The 21,647-nt window shown below is 45.2% G+C and overlaps 1 protein-coding gene across 1 annotated transcript; it reads right to left on the bottom strand.

Annotated features, from left to right (window-relative positions):
- Positions 1-128: 128 nt before the first annotated feature.
- Positions 129-20,724, bottom strand: tlcd3a (TLC domain containing 3A). Its single transcript, XM_030360411.1, has 5 exons — positions 20,379-20,724; positions 15,362-15,448; positions 13,381-13,600; positions 8,454-8,549; positions 129-7,806 (listed from the first exon to the last, which is right to left on the bottom strand). The coding sequence occupies exons 1-5, from the start codon at positions 20,498-20,500 to the stop codon at positions 7,477-7,479; spliced, it is 855 nt and encodes a 284-aa protein (XP_030216271.1). The 5' UTR covers positions 20,501-20,724; the 3' UTR covers positions 129-7,476.
- Positions 20,725-21,647: the final 923 nt, after the last annotated feature.

Here is a 21,647-nt window from a genome sequence, read left to right as displayed (position 1 = left end):
GCCTAACCCTCTGGCTCTCAACTTCCTGTTTGTGAGGTTCTTTCAATGAAAGTCTCATAATGAACCAAAGACATGAGCGAATTAATGTGACAAAAACGAAATAAAATAAAAAAGACAAATTCCAAACAGACTATTAAATCAATTTATTTATCTTGAAGGGGTGCTCAGAATTCACTTTTTTTTTTTCTTGCAATGACTAAATTAATCATTACCTCTCAATGAATGCCTCTTTTGTAAAAATAAGAGCCCAGTCTTTTTCAGATAGGAAATTTCCTCAAAAAAGGGTCATGCTAAAAAAAAAAAGAGAGAAAGAAAATAGATAAACGTATATACGTATATACCAAATCTGATATATAAATATACCTATGAAAAATCAGAAGGTTATCAAAAATAAGGTTGGAGGGGAAAGGAGGGGGGAGGGAGGGGGTGCAGGTAGCATTGGCGGTTGTGAGTATAGGCTGCAGTTATGTCGTTGACTCCCATGGTGTTGGGACATGTCAAGGGGAGGAAACGTACAGCAAACCGTCGAGCCAAACCTCGTCTCAATAATGGTAGCACTGCAAACTAAACAAATAAACAGTAACGCAGTCAAGGGGTTCACCACCAAATGTTCAGATGTGCATTCAGGGGGTAAGATCCATCATATTACGCTCATTATTTTTGAAAAACCAAGGGGACGATAACATACTTAAAGCTACACCAGGTAGTTTGGACCCCTTTACATGGGTTCTTTTTTATTTGTGAAAATAAAACAGGAAAAACTTGTTATCATGTCACCAGACGTTTGCTTTTTAGAAGAATTCCCGCCTCCCCCTGAAGAATTGACAAATCAAGGCTCTTGAGGACATGTTGTCCATTCAAGCAGTAAACCAATCAAACCAAATTGTGCATGTCAGTGGCCAGCCACTAAGGTCTGACAGCAGAGTTGAGCGAGGCGTTAGTTTTCCTCTCCTTTCCTAGTGCAGCTTTAACATGCTAAAATTACACCTTAATATAATATAAAAAGGATCTGTATCTTTTTATCAGTAATAGTACAATATTTAATCATCTCTGCTGACAAGTTTAAAGTTATATTCTCAGGTGGACTTTCTCTTAATGAATCAAACTAAGAAGATTAAAAGCTAATGATTTTCTGCCAAAAATGTAAAATGCTAGCAGGGTTTTCTTGAAGAACTGGTGTGAGCTGTTCACCACTGTTGACCTTACAGTGGCATTTGCCATGCATAGCTAAAACATGGTGAATGATACAGGATATGATATGCCTTAGGATTTAAAATCGAAAATAAAAACAACAGCAACCTGTAAACACTTTGACCTGTTTTAACCGGTTTTTCTATCATTTTTATTCTTTTCCTTTTTTAAACATGATAGGGTCACCACAAAGAGATTTTTCACAAGGCACTGGATACCATGTTATAGGTTCTCTGTCCCGAGTTTAAAATCAATCTTTGCAATCAACCTGCATTTTTACAGATAGGACAATCACTTCAAAATGAAAAATGATATGTAGACAAAAATAGTGTCTTCACAACAGCCTTTTTTTTTTTCTTTCTCATGTATTGCAGTAGCATCTATATCTATTCTCAAACTCTTGTCATCTGCACCAAATATGTAGGCTCAACTATAGTCCGGGGGTCGGGTGGGGGGGGGGGGGGGGGGGGGGGGGTAGTCAGGGGGTACATCTTCTAGTCGTCTAGCTCTGTGCACGCCTGGAGTCGTCGTGGCGAGCGCTGTACACTCCGGCTTATTCTGGTTCCAGACCCGTTGTCGTTGGAGACCAGAGTCGAGCCCTCTGACACTCACTGTGAGATTATCTTTAGTGTTCCCTCGGCTTGGGTTGTTAATGCGTTTCTTAAAATGTACTTTCCATGCAAGCGTCTATTAGGTTGGATAACGTCTTTAGGGGGAAAAATAGATAAGTCACCACGTTTCTTCGGGTAGAGGCGACGGGGTCATGGATACACAGGAGGGGGGGGACATGCATTCAGTTATCATTATTTTATCGTTATTATGTTTATTTAGCATTTTATCTCAGCGTATTAAAACACTTGTGGTTGAAGGAATGTCGGAAAAACAAAACAAAACAAACAAAAAACCCAACAGAAACAAACCAAAGAAAAAAAACATTCAACCGAATCGACAGACACATCCTGGTTACTTCACCCTAGATCGGACAGTCTCTAGATCACACACGCCGCCCACAGAGTTGCATCCTGATTGGACACTTGAGGAGGAAGTATGGCGAAGAGACTTGAGGTGGGGGGTTCATCTATGTATGAACTATGCACTGCTCATGTGGTTCAAATGAGATGTGGTGGAAGATGGCACCTCTCGCATTGGGATGGTTGTGTTTGGGGAGGGGGGGGGGGGGGGGTCAGAGCACCACGGGACACGTGTCTCCTCGTCACCAGGTTTGCATGTATAGGCGATGTATAGCAGGTGGAGGGAGGGGTTGTGGGGGTAGTATACCAAGGTGGCTGATGGGTAAAGGCATGAGTCATCTCCTCTGCAGTCAGTGAGGAGGAGAATGCATCCACGAGAGAAAACCCTGGGCAGAAAAAAAATCTATGACTAGGATTCTGGGGGGGAGGGGAGGGGGAGCAATACGACCAGATGGAGAGAATCTCTGTGTGTCTCTGGGATGGTCTTACTCGTGAGAGTCTGTCACTTTCAAGGTAAAACCCACTCAAAAAGTTCTGCTCACGTTGCTACAATTATTACGGCTTTAGTCCACTAAGGTGCCTGATATTCTTTGGTCTAACAACCAAGCTATAGAAGTTACACAAAAGATTGACCAAAAACGAAACATCAAAGTGCAGCGACCCCAGGAAGACCTCATCTCCATCATCTCTGCAGTTTGATTCTGATCTTTGGTTAAACTTCAATATGAGCTGTATCAACAAGCTAAGTGACAGGAAAGAGATAATTAATTCAACAGTATAGACAGGGAAGTACACATTCCAGATATCAAATTCAGAATCATCAAGTTTCCTAAAATGTCACAGTTTTAGTCTTAGAATTAACCTCTAAGTAGTAACGACATATGTTAGCATCTTCAGCAGACCCTGAGCAGAACAGGCTCACCTCCTGTGAGGCTGAGGGCAAGACTTGTACTATATCTCATATTGATCATCATTCTGAACTCAGAGCAGAAGTAAATAAATAAAAATCATGTTATTAGTATACGTGCAGCTACTATGTGCGTATTTTTTAGTTTTTTGACCTTTGCTAAGCTTAGTGAGATTCTGAGGCTCATGGTTTTATGTTAGGTATGGTGGCGATTTTCACATTAAAAGCGATTAAAAACAACTCACTGGGATGTTCCACTCCGAGGACCTGTGCCTCACAGGAACAAAGATGGGCTGACAGTTAAACCCTGGATGAAAGCAGCAACCGCAGTGGAGAGCATAATAGGACCACTGTCATAGCTGCTGTCATACCAAAGTCAAAAATAGCTACATCTTCGCTAAAAAACAAAAACTGAAATAAATCACAAACCAACTCATAGAATGAAAAGCTCAATAGCCGTCTATTGGTCAAATGAGTGGAGAACTACTTGCCTGTATGTGTTTGTGTGTGTGTGAAGGTACATGTATGTATGTATGTATGTATGTATGTGTGTATGTATGTATGTATGTATGTATGTATGTATGTATGTATGTATGTATGTATGTATGTATGTATGTGTGTGTCTGTGTTCACATATGTGCATGTCTATCAGCGCACGTTTATGTGTGTGCTGTGCACGTATGTATATGTGTGTGTGGGTACACACGTGTTAGTATACAAGTGTGTGTGTTCACATATGTGCATGTGTATCAGCGTATGTATGCTTGTGTGTGTGTGTGTGTGTGTGTGTGTGGGTCTTGCATGGAAGGTGAGAGAAACTCAAACCTCTGCTCCTAGAGACGAGGGAACCTATCAGACTGCTCCGATCGTCGGCAGGCCAGGATACTGCGGGCCGTATCCCGACCCTGCAGTCAACCCCCCCCCCCCCCCCCCCCTCCCCAATAAAGGAAGCAGAAAGTAAAAGCGAGCTGTCCTTCATGGTGAGGTGATTGATGTGCACATTGTGGTTTGTGCGTGTGTGTTGAGGTTGTGCGATAAGACTCAACAATGCACAGACATGACGATGGCCAGAGGGGGGTGGTGGGTCATGGGAAGTGCATAGGAGTGGCCTGATGAGATAGAGACGTGGAGCGACAGCGAGGTAAGACGGGAGGGAGGGACGCCGTGAATGGGAGCTTTACGGGGCCAAACACTGGCTGACACATGTTCGGACACGGAGCCGACCACCACCACCACCACCACCATCACCCCCCCCCCCTCCCCCCACACAAAACAACAAAGACCCCTGTCACATCCACCTGCTGCTTCCTGCCCACTTCTCTGACCACCCTGCCGCGGCCGGTGTGTTAGCAGCCAGCCGTCTCGCTTGGTCTCAAGAGACGAGCGCGGCGGGCCACTGGCTGCCTTCGCCACGTGCACTTTGCCCACACGGGTCCTCGTTAGCTTGAGAAAGAAAATCTGCAGAGAATCACATCCAGCCAAAGAAACACTAAAGCAGTGTGGACTGATATGTGGAGAATATAATAATAAGATTAATGATCATAATAAAAATCATAATAATAATACAGACGAGGTGATATGAATGCTGGATATCGGCTGCTTACCAATATCGATGTATAGCTTTGACACGTTAATGTCATGCCCCCCCCCCTCCTCCCGCCCTCGTCCTAAAAGGCGCCATAACAGTGGATAGATTCATGTTACGGGGTGCACCAGCCCTCCCTGGCCCAGCGGACTGTCTGCTCATCTGACCCCCCGTTGCCAAGTACTGCCGACTTTCCACGCACAGAGAGCACTTAATGCTAAATAATAATATATTCTAGTCACATGATCGATATTCATGTGTACGGATAAGTAGACGGAAAGCAACCGCTCTGCCTCACGCAACAGGGAGTGGAGAGTCCACGCAGATACTCCACAATCTACCAGCAAAAGTGCGAAAGAATACCCGGGTAATGTAACAAATAATAAAAATGTCCAGACAAAGTAGCCCCTACATGAAAGACATAAATAACCCATAACCCTAACCTTTCTTTATGTCATCGGACATTGAAGCAGTGTAAAAAGGCATGGCTAGGACCTCCTTGCATAGATAACGTGTGCTGGGCCTGGACGAGAAGGGAGCAAAGACTCCTCGAGAGTCCGCGTACCGACTCTGAGGGTTTCAGAGAGCCGCCCTACGGTTCCAGTGTTCCATCCATTCAACTAAATTAAAACAAAAGTTAACGTAACAGATTAATTCACATGGATCCTAAAACAACATGAATTCATGGTTAATAAAATGTTCAGTGTGTGATAAAAAGACATTGTCCCCAAAAGCTGCTCTCCTAGTAGTCATACGGGATTAAGATGTGTTGCAGCTATGTTACTTAAGCGGTCTTGTGTTGAGAGCTCATGGAATTGAGCTTTTTTTTTTGCCATCTTTAATAATAATAATAAGAATAATACATATAAAGATTTAGAACATGTATATATAGATCCGTAGTGTTTCTAAAAAATTGTCGTGATCAGGTATGTACAGTGCGATATGCCGGGACCCCGCGACCACTTAAGCTAATCCACATCAACCAGATCAACTCGCCACTCAGTCCGCGTAATGAAATAAAAAAAAAAAGCCATGGGACATCTGTGGGTTCAAATAAAAACCAAAATCAAACCAAAAATAGATAAAATCGCTTCACGTCAACCCTGCCTTTGTGTGCCGCTGCGTCGTAACGCTCTCCCCGGGCTAGTCCTCTCCGTGTGCGTTAGTAATGAGTGTGATTGCCACTGGTGATCAGCATTATTGCTCTTGTCTGTTGCCCTGAGTAAGACCAGGCACTTTACTATGTGACCTTAAAGGGACACCCACAGCAGGACATGTACGCAGTCCTCCCTCCGACCCCCTCCCGGTCGCCCACGCTGCGCAACCCCCCCGTAAGCCCATCCCACCGGGTGGGGTGGTCCGACAGGGAGGTCTGACCCGGTCAAGCTGACTCCCCCCCCAAACCCCGCCTGGGTTCCCCTACGGCGGGGGGGCTAGACTGCTTCTCTGGGGTTACTGCAGCGCATGTGGTCTGTAGTGGCCTTTGCGTTGGATCAATGTTACAGATAAAACGGAAAAACAAAGACCAAACGGGTGTTAGCTCGTTGTTGCTATGACGATATCTGATAAGGGGAGCGCGTTGGGGAGCGAGGAGGAGGTGGAAAAGGCTAAAAGACAATCAAACGGATAAATAACGGGATTAACCACACGCGGCCGGGCGTCATCTCTCTCACAGGTGGCTCAGGTGACCACTCCACTCCTCTGGAGGTGGTCAGGTTTTCTGTTGTGTGTGGAACTTGAAACCCGACTGCTGCGACGCTGGCACCGACACGGCTGTCGTCTTCACTACCAGTGTTTTCCTTGATAAACCAGGGGAACAGAGCTGCTTTGGAGAGGCGTTAGAGGGGAGGGGGGAGGCGGGCGGGGCGGTCAATGTGGAATCGTCGCATATTTTACACTTCATAAGTCCCGATAAACCCAAGCATAAGGGAGGTGAATAAACCGGTTTGAGGGGCGTCCGCACCGCGGCGGATCTTCGTAAAGGACCGGAGTCTGCGCACACAGAATGGTGGAGAGATAAAGAGATAGAGATAGGTAGAGAGAGAGAGGAGAAAGAGATACAGTCTTTCTTCCCGGCAACAGGAGATGATAATCGATGAGTTTCGAGGTACAGAACAGATATCGTCGACGAAGAGGCCGAAGCCCTCGTCATCCTCACTCGCCCAGTGTTTTAGTCCTGCCGGAAGCGGTTAGGGTTGAGGTGACCTCTGACCCATAGTCCAGCGCAGTGGAGGGAGACGGGGAGCACTGGAAACCAGATTACGTCCAGTGAGGGGGGGGGGGGGGGGGGGAACAAACGAAGAAAACCAACCCCAAAACAAAGTAAAGAAACAAACCCCAGAGGCCGAAGCTGAGTTCACCCCGTGCGTCGGGATGGATGGAGGAGCACTCTGCCCCGGGCGGCAGGCGGCAGAGTGAGGCGCTGTGGGGGGTGGGGGGGGTAATGTGTGTTTTCAGGAGGGGGGCCGAGGGAGGGAGGGGGGAGGGTTACGGATGCGAGTGCGCCGTCCTAACGTCCCTGGAACCAAACCACGGCCGTCGGCAGCGAGAAAGACAACACCAGATGGCCGGCGGGAAAGGAGGTGGACCGGTGAAGGAGGTGACTGGGGGGTAGCGTTAGCTTCTTGACACGTGCGCCCGGTAGGAGTAGCAGCGACGGTGGCGGGCGGGTGGCGGCGGTGGTGGTGGTGGTGGTGGTTGAGGAGGGGGCGGTAGGGGGAGGGGAAGGTTCGAGGGGAAGGGTCGGGTGGGCGGGGCGGTTCGAGGTGGCAGCGGCGTCATCAGCGGAAGGCCGCCTCCCCCCCCCCCATCGCACGCCCGCGTCACTCGCCTTTGGTGTTGTCCGTGACGGCGGCGGCGGTGGCGGCGGCCCGGGCGGGGGCGGGCGCGTCGCCCCTGCAGCGGCTGCGCTGGTACAGGCGGAAGCCCTTGCGGCAGAGCAGCACGAACCAGTACACCTGCGGCGCCAGGATGCAGGAGTTGCCCAGGTTGGCGGCCAGCGACAGGTGGAAGGGCACGCCGTAGAGGGGGATGCCGTAGTGGCGGCCGTACATCCAGTACATGTACGGGAAGAGGGCGATGCGGCACGCGAAGAAGGTGAGCAGCACCATGCCGCCGTTGGCCTTGTGCAGCCGGCAGTCCTGGAGACTCAGCTGTGCGGGGGGGGAACAGTGTGTAGAGGGGTTGAGAGGGGATCAGATATTTAAGTTAGAAAACACTTCCAGAAAATAAATCAAACCCACTGTTTCTCCCAGGATGTTCAATGATAATGACTATGCCATTTTTCCCACCCATTTTTAGGGTTTCTGATCGAACAGATGGCTGCAGACAAACATTCCTAGTTTAGAGAGTTAAAATAGTGTCTGTTGTCTCTAGTCTCAATAGTGATTTCCAATTGCTGCTGACTAATGAGTTTTACTTTGTGTACCTGCCAAACAACGTTTGCACGCTGAATGATAGAGGTGTCAGTGAAGGGACAAAATTTGTAGCGTCAATGCCAAATACATTTTTTTAATTAATAAATAATATAAAATATATTAATCCATTAGTCATGTGGAATAGACTCAAATACCCCTCAACGGATGCGTATTATGGTATGTCTGTCCTTTGCATTGCTGGAATTGGCTAACTAAAAACATTAACAGGTTTGCATGATGGCATAAACCGGAAAGCCCAGTAACTGTCGTTTTTCTAAAGTATTCCCATTGTGCAGGTGCCAATGGCCTGATGGCTGTACCCAGCAACCTGTTGGACCTGCATGTGTGTCATCGGCTCCGTTGGCTCGCTCACTCCAACTCACCTGAATGAGTATTTTTCCCATAGAGACGAAGGGTGTGCTGAGCTCTGTGAGGAACAAGCAGCCGACAAAGAAGTCACCCTGGTCCTTCCTGAAGAACTGAGGAGAGAAACACATACAGTCAGCAAACAGAAGCCAGCAACCAGATATGAGCAGAGACACCCACCAGGACGTGTCCTGATGAGCCAATAAGGACAGGTCTGCAATAGAAACAAACACACGTTTCACTTGGAACACCACCTTGATTGGACGAAAAGGACAGGATAAAAACACACAACGATGACCTTATAAGAAGGAAGGACCAGCAAGCAGGAGCAGGGCCATAGGCCTGCCGGAGCAATCAGATACATTTAAAACATTGACCAGGCTCAGGACTCTTTGTTGGACGGATCCCATTTGGGGGGGGGGGGGGGGGGGATGGGAGGGGGGGACTGAGGACAGACAATAGAAACAACAACAATCCAACAATCGACAAAACAAGGAGTTGTCAAGCCCTGCGAGTAGTTAGCTGGTGATGAATAAAGCATGAGGCCGAGCCGATAGGCCCCTGCCATCTGCCCGCAGAAGACCGTCTTAGACCACAGGAGAGCAACTTAACACCACAACGGCCCCGTCATCCCACACTCTGCCACCCCCCGGGCGAGTGGGTGAGTGTCGATTAAACTGATGCTTGGGATTGTAGTCTGAATGTGATACATGTCAAAATTGAACACCTTAAAGTGGCAATTTCCGAAGACCTCAGTTGTCGTTGGGTGGGCATCTATGCCGAAAGAAATACAGTACGTCCAGCGCTACACACACACAGGTGAGTTGAAGAGCGAGTTTGTGGCGGTAGCTCCGCCATATCCTCTCTGGGGGATGGATAACGCATCACCCACGGTGAGCCGCTGGGGATTTGAATGCATCGAGGGAATGAGCCCACAGACACCCAGTTTGAAACATTCATAATACTGCAGATTCAAGGGCTTTCTTAAGTGGGCCATAGGCTCAATCACCATAATGTTACCTCATTCTAGGGGTGTGCCAAAATATCGATACTGCGACATATCGCGATATTTCGTCTTGCGGGACGTTATCGATATGCTGACGCCAAATATCGATATTTAAAGGTCCCATGACATGAAAATCTCACTTTATGAGGTTTTCTAACATAAATATGAGTTCCCCTAGCCTGCCTATGGTCCCCCAATTGCTAAAACTTGCGTTTGGTGTAAAACGAGCACTAGCTGTTCTGCTCGCCTTTGAAAAAACGGAGGCTCAAGTGCGCTGATTTGGAATGTCTGTATTCTTGACGTCATCAGGAATCTCAGCTCCTCCCCTTACTCTGCCTGGCCCGCCCAGAGACGTTGGCCCGCCAATGAGACTCGACCGTGCGAGCGCCACATGTGTGTGTGTTTGTGTGAATACACACACTGTAACGCAAGTGTTTCTTGTCGGTTCTTTGACGTGTCTTGTATTTCCACAACGAGACTGTTGTGGGGGTTATGTTATCTCAGCCATGGTTGAGAAGGAATTGGGAGAAAGGAACTTTGGCTTTGACTGGCTGAAGTACATGAACTGCGTCATGCCGCCGGTTGCCGCGAGGCACCATCGCCCGGCAGCGGGCAGCCGGCAGCCGGCAGCGCGCGGTTCAGTCGACTTCAGGTTGATGTGAAAGTGGAAGAACCAGAGACGTCGCAGAACCCGACAAAGTCGTTTGTGATTCATTATATCGTCTGGAGGCGCACACCGCTTTTGGCCGTGATAATATGTATTAAATGATATAGATTTCTATGTATTATATGATATTATTTAGATATAGAGCTCCAGGACTGTATCGCAAGTGTTGTACACTTCCTTGTTATTTGGATAACCGTTCTGTCGGACTCTCGTCTCTGGTATTTCTACAACGAGACTCGTATTGGGGGTTATCTCAGCCAAGGTTGAGAATGAATTGGGGGGAAGGAACTTTGGCTTTGACACCCTCAAGAACATGAACCACGACATGGAGGAGAAAGGGATTGTTGGCGGCGAATGTCTCCAGCTTGAGACCCGCTGAGGAACCACCGCCGGAGGCGGAGGTGCCTAAGCGCTGCCCGGGAACAATCCCTTTCTCCTCCTTGTCGTGGTTCAGTCTACTTCACATTGATGAGGACGTTGAAGAACCAGGAACGTCGGAGAACCCAACGCGGTCGTTTGAGATTCATAATATCGGATCACACATCTTTTGGCGGTTATAATATATATTATATAGATATCTATGTAGGCTATATGATAATATTTTGATATAGAGCTCCAGGACTCCCGTGTGTTCTAGAATATTTACAGAACACGGCTAAAGGCTGTGTGCGCCTCGCCATTGCGATACATCCACTGTAAACAGAGCGAATGAAACTAAGCAATGAAATGTTTTCTGCATTTATTTTGTTTTCTAATTTTATGTTACTTTGCATAAAATGTTTTTGTAATAAATTCTGAATTTCTTCAGTGACACAGATATCGTGATGTATCGTGGGTGAAATTTCTTGCAATATATCGATAATCGCAGAATCGCTGTATCGTGATATTATCGTTATCGTGGGTAAAATATCGTGATAGTATCGTATCGTGGGGTACCTAGTGATACCCAGCCCTACCTCATTCTAGCAAAAATGTTATACGTCTAGAGTATTTTTGCTACATATTTAATGCAATGTTTTGTGCTTTACCAAATTTGGCCACAAGATGAAATGCTGAAAAGTTAGTTTGGGGCGGATGCGGTGTGGCCTGGAGGTCACATCAACTCAATAACCATTAAAACACCCCACAGTTCCACAGTTGAAATAAACACAGGTCTTTGGGTTAGGGTTCCTTCCACCAGCAGGCACACCTGAACAATGACAGCCACACCCACGTAGTGCTCCACGTTACATTGACTAAACCGTTCGAGGCGTTGGAATCAGCCCAAAGTACGTGGGCTCAGGCATGATGCTGGTGACAGACAGAATGAGGGAGAGAGAGGGGGAGGAGGAAGGTAACGACGACGACGACGACAACAGCAGCTGGGCCTCAATAATGCAAGGTAAGGTGATGCTCGGTCACCATTGACGGCCACGGCAAACAAGGGGGCTCGGGTTTCCACTGCACCTGGCAGGGCTGGCCAACCACAGCACAGCAACCGTACAATGAAGCCGAGGGGAGGGGTTGTGGTGCAGGGCCTGGGGGGCTGTGGTGAGAGAGTAGCTGTTCGGTGACGGACCGCGTGTTGCAGTCTGACATAGCAGGTTCGTGTTGACACTGATAATATTGAACGAGGCTCCCCCATAGCAGATTTTCCAGCTAGGTGAATTTTCTTCTAAAATTAAAACGATCAACTTTACAGTTGAAGGGTATTCGTGAAAAACAAGAACATGGAGTATAGAAGTAAAAATGGCTAATAGTGACTCAGAAATCACAATTATCGGCTGAAAGCAGTTGGAAATAACATCATGTTCTTGTACTTTGGCTTGGACATTTTGTTTTTCTCCCATTATCTCCTTTCAGATTAAATTAGACCTTTAAGCGTCATTAGTAAAGCCCCGTCAGCTTTACAACTGGCTGGCTAAGATAACTAAATGTTTCGACCGGTGATCTCCCTTTTCCTTTTCTTGATCAAGTAGCCGTGACCAAGATTTTTAGGGGTTTTCTGAAGGTCTATAAGTGTGTAATAAACATGCAAATACACTTTAACAATGAAATTTGGTCAAAGCATTTTGCTCACAACTTCATAAATCCATTGTATTTAGCTTTAAAACAGTGTGCGATTATCAGTGTGCGATTATCTCAAGGGAACAGTGCCCGGTGTTCTAGTCAAATGGCTGCCTGTGAAACAAAGTGGCCACTCTGATAACAACCACCAAGCAAGTCTTCATTTGAGATTAAAACTAAAACCATACTAACTTCAATTTGAATGATGTTGTAATAAAGTATATGGAAATATGTTTATTTGACGCTGCTTTCTAACGGTTTTATATTCCTATAAATTGGCCCAGTTACAAAAGCACATAAAAGAAATATACCAAAATACCTCCGCCTCAGATAACAGACATGTTTTTTTAGCAACACTTTGTTCCTTTACACGAGAGGCTTCGTCATAGGACAGTTAATGGATAGTTTGATGGCCGTGTTGGCGGAACTATTTATAAAATCGGGCTCTGTTTGTAACCGTCATTGAAATGTACATCAAAAAAGGAGGACAACTCCAGGTCGAAGGATGACGAGATGATAGAATGGCGGGAGCAGCCTCTTAGATTAACCAGTGTATGATGATCAAAGGTTTCTGCACGTCAACGAAAGGGTATGACTGAAAACACAGCATTTTGTCACCAAATTGAAAGCACATTGAATCTCGTTAAATTTGGCAAACGGCTGAAAAAATTAACGTCAGGATCATGAAGTACTTTCCATAGAAACCATAAAATCTGTTTACTGGCACGGTTTCTGCAGACTCTAACAGACCAGTCGAGGCCTGAAGTCAGCAGATATCGCAAGCTAACCAATATTATTAATACTGAAAATTGACAATTTTCCGCTCTATCTAGTATGGCGTTCATGAATGAGTGAAGCCTCCCACTGTGGCTTTTTTCTATCTCGCCGAGCTGCATGGGGCTTTTAACTATTTAACCCTGCTTCTGATCATGAAGCATTTTTACTCCCAATCTATTAATGTGATCCTGTTTCGGCTCATAGTCTAACCTATTAGAACCCCATTGAGCATTTAGCATTGAGCCCGCAAATGTTAACATTGAAAGTTAAAGATCACTTTCAACCTTCCCCACCCCCCTATTCAGGGTTTAAAATGAACAAATCCAGGGTTAGAGATCAAATACATTGCTTGGCTGGTCGATTTTAACCCTAACCCCCCATTCATCGAGCTATGAAATGCTTTGATGAATGATATCTCCCTCCCTCTACCCGTCCCCCCATGTCTCACCAGAGTGACAGGTAGCAGAACAGTGAGCAGGGCGATATGGTGGAGCACCAGCAGAAACTCCTTGCGCACAAACGAGTTAACTGTGCTCAGCGAATGCCTCTTGTAGTCCTCGTGCCCTTTGACCTGGAAGCGGTAGTAGTGGCTGAGATACATGGCATAGAGGTCGTACGCCATGTAGGGCACACCGTACCAGATGACAAAGTAGGGGGCCAGCCAGTGTCTGCAAGAAAGGTAGAAAATAGTGTCAACAAAATCGTTTCAGTCACATTCTGTACACTGAAAGTTTTTCTTATGTTCCTTCACTTTATGGTTGTTCACCTTTGAGAAGGGATTGCCCAACACACTGCAATAAGGCTTAGGTTTAACACTTTAATCCATAAAATGGCTCATGTTCACCGATGCAAAGTTGCTTTCAACCGTCCTCGCATAAAACATGTGAGCACTTAAACGTGCGGCTCCATGCAATTATTACAAAATTCCTGGACTTAATTAGTGGCGATTACTATGACGGTTAATTACGGGCTGGAACAAAGAAACAGCCACTGGAGAGGCCTGAGCTGTTGACCCTTGACCCTTGGCTGAGTCCCCTGTGCTGTAGCCATGCCACCTTTGCACTATTTTGCCTTACGTTGAAAGGTACATCGCTTGTTCAAGATTGGACCCAGTTCCAGGAATAAGAGTTGCCTATCAATCAGTCACACAGATATATAGAGAGAGACACACGCACACAAACACACACACACACACACACACACACACACACACACACACACACACACACACACACACACACACACACACACACACACACACACACACACACACACACACATACACACACCAAATAGCTGTGCTAATGCTAATGCTCTAACTGTGCTAATGAGAGCAGCGATTTAAATAAAAAATAGTTCATCTCATGTTAATTGTGATGAGTAATATATATTTCTCCCCAAGGTTTATTTAGTTTATTTGTGTATGGACAGCACATTGGTGATGAAACGACAAGACAAGGGACCACATTAGCCGCCTGAAGGCAAAGCTCTTCAGGCAAAGCTAACGGTTAACCACAGCCTCGCATTACGGGGCCAGGGTCAGGCCATTAGAAATTTCCCATGAATCTGCATTGAGCATTGAGTGCTAAGGATGTTCAAGATTTCTTATAAACAAATACTCACAACCGTATAATAATGACGAGTAAATACAATGTTCGGGGAAAGACAATGCTTGACTCTTATGCGAGTGTGACCTGCTAGCAGTTCAGAGGAGAACAGAATAGAGCAGTGTTGTAAACCCAGGCACTGGGGGAGGGGGGAGAGAAGATTAGCAGTCCAATGGCCCCGGGGAGGGAGGCAGGAACTGTGCTGGCCAGTAGCTCAGTGGGGGGATTAATACAGTAGCATTAGCTTAGCACGGCAACGTCGTTCCACGCATCGGACATGCTATCGCTACGCTAACACGTAAACACTTAAATACTTAAACACTTTCACAGTTAAACGGTTGAAATGTGGCTCCGCAAGCGACTTTATGGCTCTCGCGGCCGGGGTCTGGGATGTAGCGTAGCCGGGGCTGTGGCGGCTGTGGAGCGCTAATGTTAGTGGACGAGAGTTAGCAGACAGATGGGTGGTTCGCTGCTATCCTTGCTGGGAAAGGACAAAGAGGGCATAGGGATTGTTAATCAGGGAGAGATGGAATTGACGGAACCATTAGGGGGAAGCTGGAAGAGCATCAGTCAGATTCATGCATTTGATATATTCAGAGTGCTCCCTTCTTTTAAATTTATTAAAAACACACTTGCATTAAACATATAGCCTCGGATAATAGTCTTGTTAGATTGCCCGCTAAGTGTTTGACTCATAACCTTCAAAAAGATAGGTGGGTCCCTAGCGATTGGGGCCTTGAGATCCCCAGACCAAACTGACTGTATAGGCGGGAAAAGATTAAAGGGGGTCCCTGTGTTGTGATTGGCCGGCACTCGACTCACCTGTCACTAACGACATTGCCCCGACACGATGCCACCACGATACACCCAACCGTGGTGGCCATGACGGCATGGATAGAGGACACCAGCCTGGGGAAGAGAAAGAGAACAAGAGAGAGAGATGGAAAAAAAGAGAGGGAGGTTAATATCGGCATGTTCTTCAATGGAAAACGTCAACATCACCTATTACATTATAGGTTAGAGATTCTAAACAGTGTTGTGTCAATTAGAGCCCGACCGATATATCGGTTGGCTTTGGCGGTATTTCTGTGCTGATATAAAGATTTTAGAAATGGTGTTGATTTAGAAATGTTATTGACTCTTTATAAATCCTATACTATACAACTTTTGTTAGATGTATCTGGAAGGACAAATCCACAGACTATTGGTTGTAAAAAATGTCAAACCACAAGAAAGAAGCTCAACCAGAGGAATTCTATGGGTATGCACTGTGTAGTGCCAAAAAGTCACATGACTCAGCTTTACTGCCAGACCATGGCGTCAACGTGTTCCCTTCCCTGCAGAAACGTGCAAATCTTTCTCACACGTGTCAGGATTGAGTTTTATCCAAGGTTCACACCTGCATGAGCTCTTGCAGACATATATGATCTTCTTTGGTCTTGGGCAACTTTGCTTGATGGTTTAGTAAATTGGGTCTGCAATCATGGGTTTAGGTGCCAAACAGTGGCATGGGTAAAGCTGGTTGACACACCTGGCATATCCTTTCAGAAAAGTGAGGTAATGGGCTGCCTGCCCACTGATTATCATTTTTTTTTGTGTACTTTCTTCAAAAGGTCAGCTGTTGGAAGTGGATTAGCAAGGGGCCACTTGCAACACACTCAAGCGTCAGTTGAACCTATGATTGTATGCAGTCTCTCACGAGGCAACCAAAACAATTGCATTTAATCACAAATCTCATTTGACCTGTAAATCATTTCAAACAGCACCCCACAGTAAGCCCCTTAACGCACTGATTGCAACACTGAGTAGCCTCCTGTTTGATAAAGATATTCTTCCTAACTTTGAGACACTATCTTTGACTAAGGAATGCTATTGTCCATCAGGTTTGTAGAACGAGTTCAGAGTCACAGGGCAGCGTTATTCAGTGATGCAAGACCCTTTGCAAAGCTTCCTGGGACGCCATGAAGACATGTGACTTATTGTGAGCCATTGATTAAGATCACAATCACTTCAGAAGAGTCGTGTTAGACATATGTGTTTGTGTTATGGGTCCCTATGGGTCCCCCCCCCTCCACACTCTCTCTGCGGGACCGTGGTCATGACACCAGCCTTGGCATGGCAACAGAGATCATGTGACTGGGCATCATGGAGAAAAAAGTCACACCATATTTTACTGTCTCCTTTGGCAATGTTTTGCATAGACAGATGTGTACAAGCATGCCAAGTGTGTAAGCCTTGCGAAATCTGCCCCAAGCCCCAGGCCTATGTTGCGTACTCAAGTCACAGGACCAGGGACCCACGGCCTTAAACAATGGATTTTTTGTTTGCCGACCAGCAGTTGCTTCAAAGGGAGAAAAAGCCGTCAAAAAAGGGTTGTTAAGGTGTACTTGGGAAAAGCTGACGGGTAGGGGAGGGTGTGAGAATGTGTTTTGTGTTCCCATGTTGTTACACCGGTGTGTGAATGCTCATCTCTGCTACCCCACCCCCACGACCCCTCACTTACTTTCTACTCAATGCTGCCAATCATGTGAGCCTCTGCGTGCAAACATAAATTTGGCAAATGCAGACGTATGCACATGCATGGGCACAGATACTCACACTCATACTGTATGCCAACACATACACCTCTATAATACATAGAAACACACAGACACAAAATTACAACCCTGTCTGACAAGAGAATCGCTTCACGTTTCCTCTAGTTAATGCACACTTTGTAATGCAGGGTTGCACAGTCCACTACAACGTTGTGGGTTGCTACAAGCAACCCTGGGAGAGACAGAGCGTAGACCCAAAAGGAAAGGAGCCAGCAGAAACGAGAGGAAGAGGGAAGGAGAAAAAAGCTAACTGAGCATAGCACATCCGAGGCAAAAAGGCTCACTTCCTTTCTATCTCTCCGACTCCCTTCACTCCCTGTCGGCTCATCAAGGGGATAGTCATGCCATTCACTATATTATCCCATCCAGCATATCTAAAATGAACTACGTAGATATGCGTGTGTGATAAGAGGCTGTATGTAACATGCCGAGGACAGTGTGACGGCCTCAGCTCGTTATCAGAGTTGGAGAGCCAGTCAGCCGTGATCTCGATGACCGTTGAGTCGTGAAGCATCCATCAGCCACCGACTCAGGGACTGAGTTCAGAGCATGTCCCTGCCCTTTGTTTTCCACACTTACAGTGGATGTCCAGGGCGAGAGCGCATTGGGACAACAAAATTGACATTTTGAGCTTTCAACTCGCACTAAACAGTCGTCATCATTCTTACTTGCTGCTGCCAAAAGATGAATGAACATATTATAAACAACCTTTGATTGGCTGCACCTGAGTGACACAATTCTGTCACAACCTATGACGGTCGAGGACGAGTTTGGTCACACTCTTGCCATGCGATTCAAATGGGACAGTTTGGCTTCACTGTGCACCGAGCCAAATATTTACTGACTGCTTCCTTTGTATCAGAAAAACAACCTTTTGAGCTCTTGATAGAGGGACTGTGCTATGAAACTCCAAATTGATTTAAAGGTGAATGATAATAATAGTTGAATTGCATGATCATTTATCAAGTATAAAAGGTATTCACGGGGCACAGATGACCAGCCCCCACAACTTGGGAGAACATTCTAATCCCATGTCACTGGTCTTTAAAACTAGGCCAGCACTATGCTTTAAGACACTTAAGTAACTGTGTTACCATTAAACATTGGCTGCCAGTGTTACGTGGAACAGATATCTACCGGTTCTCTAAACTAGGCCAGGGTCATGCTTGAGGTGTTCAAGGGAAGATATTGTAGCCAACGCTTGTAAGCCTTTTCCATGAAATCTCCAGTCAGCCTCTGTACAACAGAGCATGTTTGATTGGTTTGCATTTTTGCCAATCAACAGCAATACCCTATTCATATGGCTTTGTGACTTAAGAAATATTGAAGATGGTAATTTGTTAGAAAGCCAACAGAATATCTAACAAACCCCTTTTTTACCTTTGTCATGTTCTGACAAGATCAAACTGTAAACCGAGTCGTCTGCGAAATCCAGAGGGAAAGCATTTTGGTAATGGCTTTGGTTAGATTTGGGTGTGACACGCACATTACCCACATTATGGAGTACTGGGTTAGCATTGCTTGGCTCATTATGTACTGTCATGAGCACACTGAAACAAATCCCTAGCAACTTGTACAGAGTTGTATGGCAATAAAGTATTGAATCTTGAACCTATACAAGTGTTCTAACGTGGATCCTAAACGCATAGTAAGGGACCAGATCCACTTGAAGGTTAGGGTGCTTACCCTTGAAAGGTTTTGTACATTAAAACACAATGAACTGGTACACTTGGTACACAGAAAGCTAAGGACGGGGTGTTTTATAAACATGCAGCAGCTGTCCTTTATCTCTATTGTGCGACTAAATTGTATTGTCTTCATTCTTAACCTGTGGTAGAACCAACTAAGCTATGCCTTCTACCGTTAATACTATTCATAGGAAACCAGAAGACTCAGCTTGGTGGGGATAACACACCTATCATTCTCCCCAAACACACTGCATTGCAACAAGCATGGGTGAAGGCCAAACCAATGGTTCACTGGAACACTATGGAAGGAGACATCTTCAATTAAAGTTCTGTATTTCCGAATTACAATCTGTACTGCTTATAAACACTACGGCAGTGGAGATGGCCTAGTAGTCCAAGATGACATGCTAAGCCTTTCATTGTAAAAGCCTTTTTCCAATGATTTTTCTCTTTTCCCACTAGGCTGCATTGAGGCGTATGAAATACATCGTTGACGCCATGCAGTTACAAGCAAACGAAAGTGTTTAACATCGCTTGCATTTGAAAGTATTCGCCGTTTACGTGATGATTAATTGTCACTCGACAGCATCGTTGTAATAGCTAAGTGACCAGCTTTACACAGAGCTAACTCAGCACTCTGCCGAGCTCATAGGCGGATTAGCAACAGTGACAGCGTTCAAATGAGCAATGGTTTGAACCCCCCACAGCACATGTGAGTTTACTGGTTTACACAAACCAGTAAACATGCGATATCGTTAGACATTAATCGTCCATCATGTTTCAATGGTATTAGGCATTTCACACGAGCGGTAGCTATAACGTTACTATGGTAGGGGTTTGTTATCGAGCCGGGTTACGTAAAACAACACAGCGCCTCGACTATTATAGTATGTTTCTTACTTCGATAGCGAGTAAGACCGCTATATTCGTGTTCAAAATGCGTGTTGCCATTTAGGCCATGGATGTATGGGCCGATTAGGGGCCCCTAGTGGATAAATATTTCAGAATGGGTCCTAAAAGTGCCAGTCCCGGGCTACCTCTACGGCCCAACTTGCTGGAGACATGCCTGTCTAAATATAGGTGCTGAGGACCCATGGAGGCTCTGCATCATTTATGATTGCAATGTTAGACAAATAGTATAATGCCTTCACGGGATAGAAACATCGCCTCCCACACGATCAAACGATGGGTTAAAGTTAATGGTTTTTCCATAACAAATTAAAGGATGGTTAATGGTTTGTAATAATCGGATTAAACCTGAGGATATTTTCAACTGAAAATGTATGCCTATAGAAATTAAATAACCAGTGCCAATAGTTGTGTTATTACTAATATTATACCGTATGACATACGTTACAAAATGATGGTGTATAATATAATAAGGAATCGATACATTTATATGGACACCGTAAGGTTATATCATTACATTCGGGATTGGCAGCGCTGTACTATAACGTTATTGTATGCTTTTGATGCGTTTCACTGCAAGAAGACTGCTACAATGAATGCACATTGTTTTCAGGTGGGCTATGTGATGAAAATGAATAAGCATACCTCTCACTGACAAGAACCACGTCTGCATCGGTCCACTGTTTGAAAATGGACGGGAGTATTCTCCGAAAGGCGAAGAAGAGACCGGGAAAAACTACGACACCGCAAGCCAGAACTTGCAACATCCTGCACTTGTCTCGGGAGCTGGCACTCGACCTATCTCCGTTTTCTAATCAGGGTCGACCTTTTGTCCACTATATTTTCCCGTTACACACGACGTTTACTCATTTTTGGTGGCCCGGAATCACCGTGCTTGCTGGATTGTTTCAGCGCTCACGCCACAATCCGGGCACCAGTGAGCGCAGCGTTTTAACGTTGCCTCAGCAGCACGGCACTCTTAAGTAGGGATGGGCGGCACACGAACGAACTGCTCAAACGGAACACAATATGAATAGAGACCATAGGTCGTGACTGATCATGCATCTTATAACAATTCAGTAGCTTACAAATCCGTAAACAATATTCCTAGTGAATAGTGTGGTCGTAGGCCTAACCGTACAACATAATATTATGCAACAAAATATGTTGGCATACTAAAAAAATGTTTAAGGTTCTAAATTATGTTGATATGTAACAAGGCAAATAATGCAATTGCACAATGATTGATTCGATTTTTTTCAGCTGTTAAGAACTTAATTGTTTATAGTTTATTATGAGCTGTATACATTTTTGGGGTCTGAATTGTTAATTGTTATGCTTTAATGAATATATTACAATAAGAACAAACGAATCCTTTTTATTCATTTTAATAATTATAAATATTGATGGTATATGTTGGTCATATATTTTAGAATATTTTAGTTTTTACTGATTTTATACACTGAGGAAGTTCGAGATGTGACGATACGATTTTGACTTCCCATCGCTACTATGACAAAAAATGATCAAGATCTTCAGGATTGATAGCTCTGTCGACGTAAACTAAGTCAGACCTTCAAGCTTGTCACACGTTTAAATTAGCATATATCAGGACAGAAGCTTGACAAACAAGCCAAACTTCTGTAAAAGACACTCCCTGGTAGAGCATGTGGTTACCTTGAATTGATACATGCTCCAACCACGAAAACAAACTAATAATGGTTTCATATTATTATTTTTACTTTTTGATGTGGTTTAGGAGTAGGCTATGTTCTGGACAGCATTTGGTGTTGTCATATGAGCATGTTTGACTATAGTGTAACATGTATTGAAAATGCATGTTTTATCTAAACATATGTGATCCCAATAACCCACAGTATATAACATTTGGGTCTGAGTGCATGATTGGTTGAT

The sequence above is a fragment of the Gadus morhua genome, chromosome 7 (assembly GCF_902167405.1).
Source record: "Gadus morhua chromosome 7, gadMor3.0, whole genome shotgun sequence".
Lineage (NCBI taxonomy): Eukaryota > Metazoa > Chordata > Actinopteri > Gadiformes > Gadidae > Gadus > Gadus morhua.
The sequence above is the reverse complement of the archived record's forward strand: the minus strand, read 5'-3'. Positions and strand labels throughout refer to the sequence as shown.

Coding starts and splice junctions, on each gene's coding strand:
- tlcd3a (XM_030360411.1), bottom strand. CDS start 20,500: ATGTTGCAAGTTCTGGCTTGCGGTGTCGTAGTTTTTCCCGGTCTCTTC. Junction 15,449..20,378: donor GTGGTTCTTGTCAGTGAGAG/GTATGCTTATTC, acceptor TCTCTTCCCCAG/GCTGGTGTCCTCTATCCATG. Junction 13,601..15,361: donor GGCAATGTCGTTAGTGACAG/GTGAGTCGAGTG, acceptor CCTTTCTTGCAG/ACACTGGCTGGCCCCCTACT.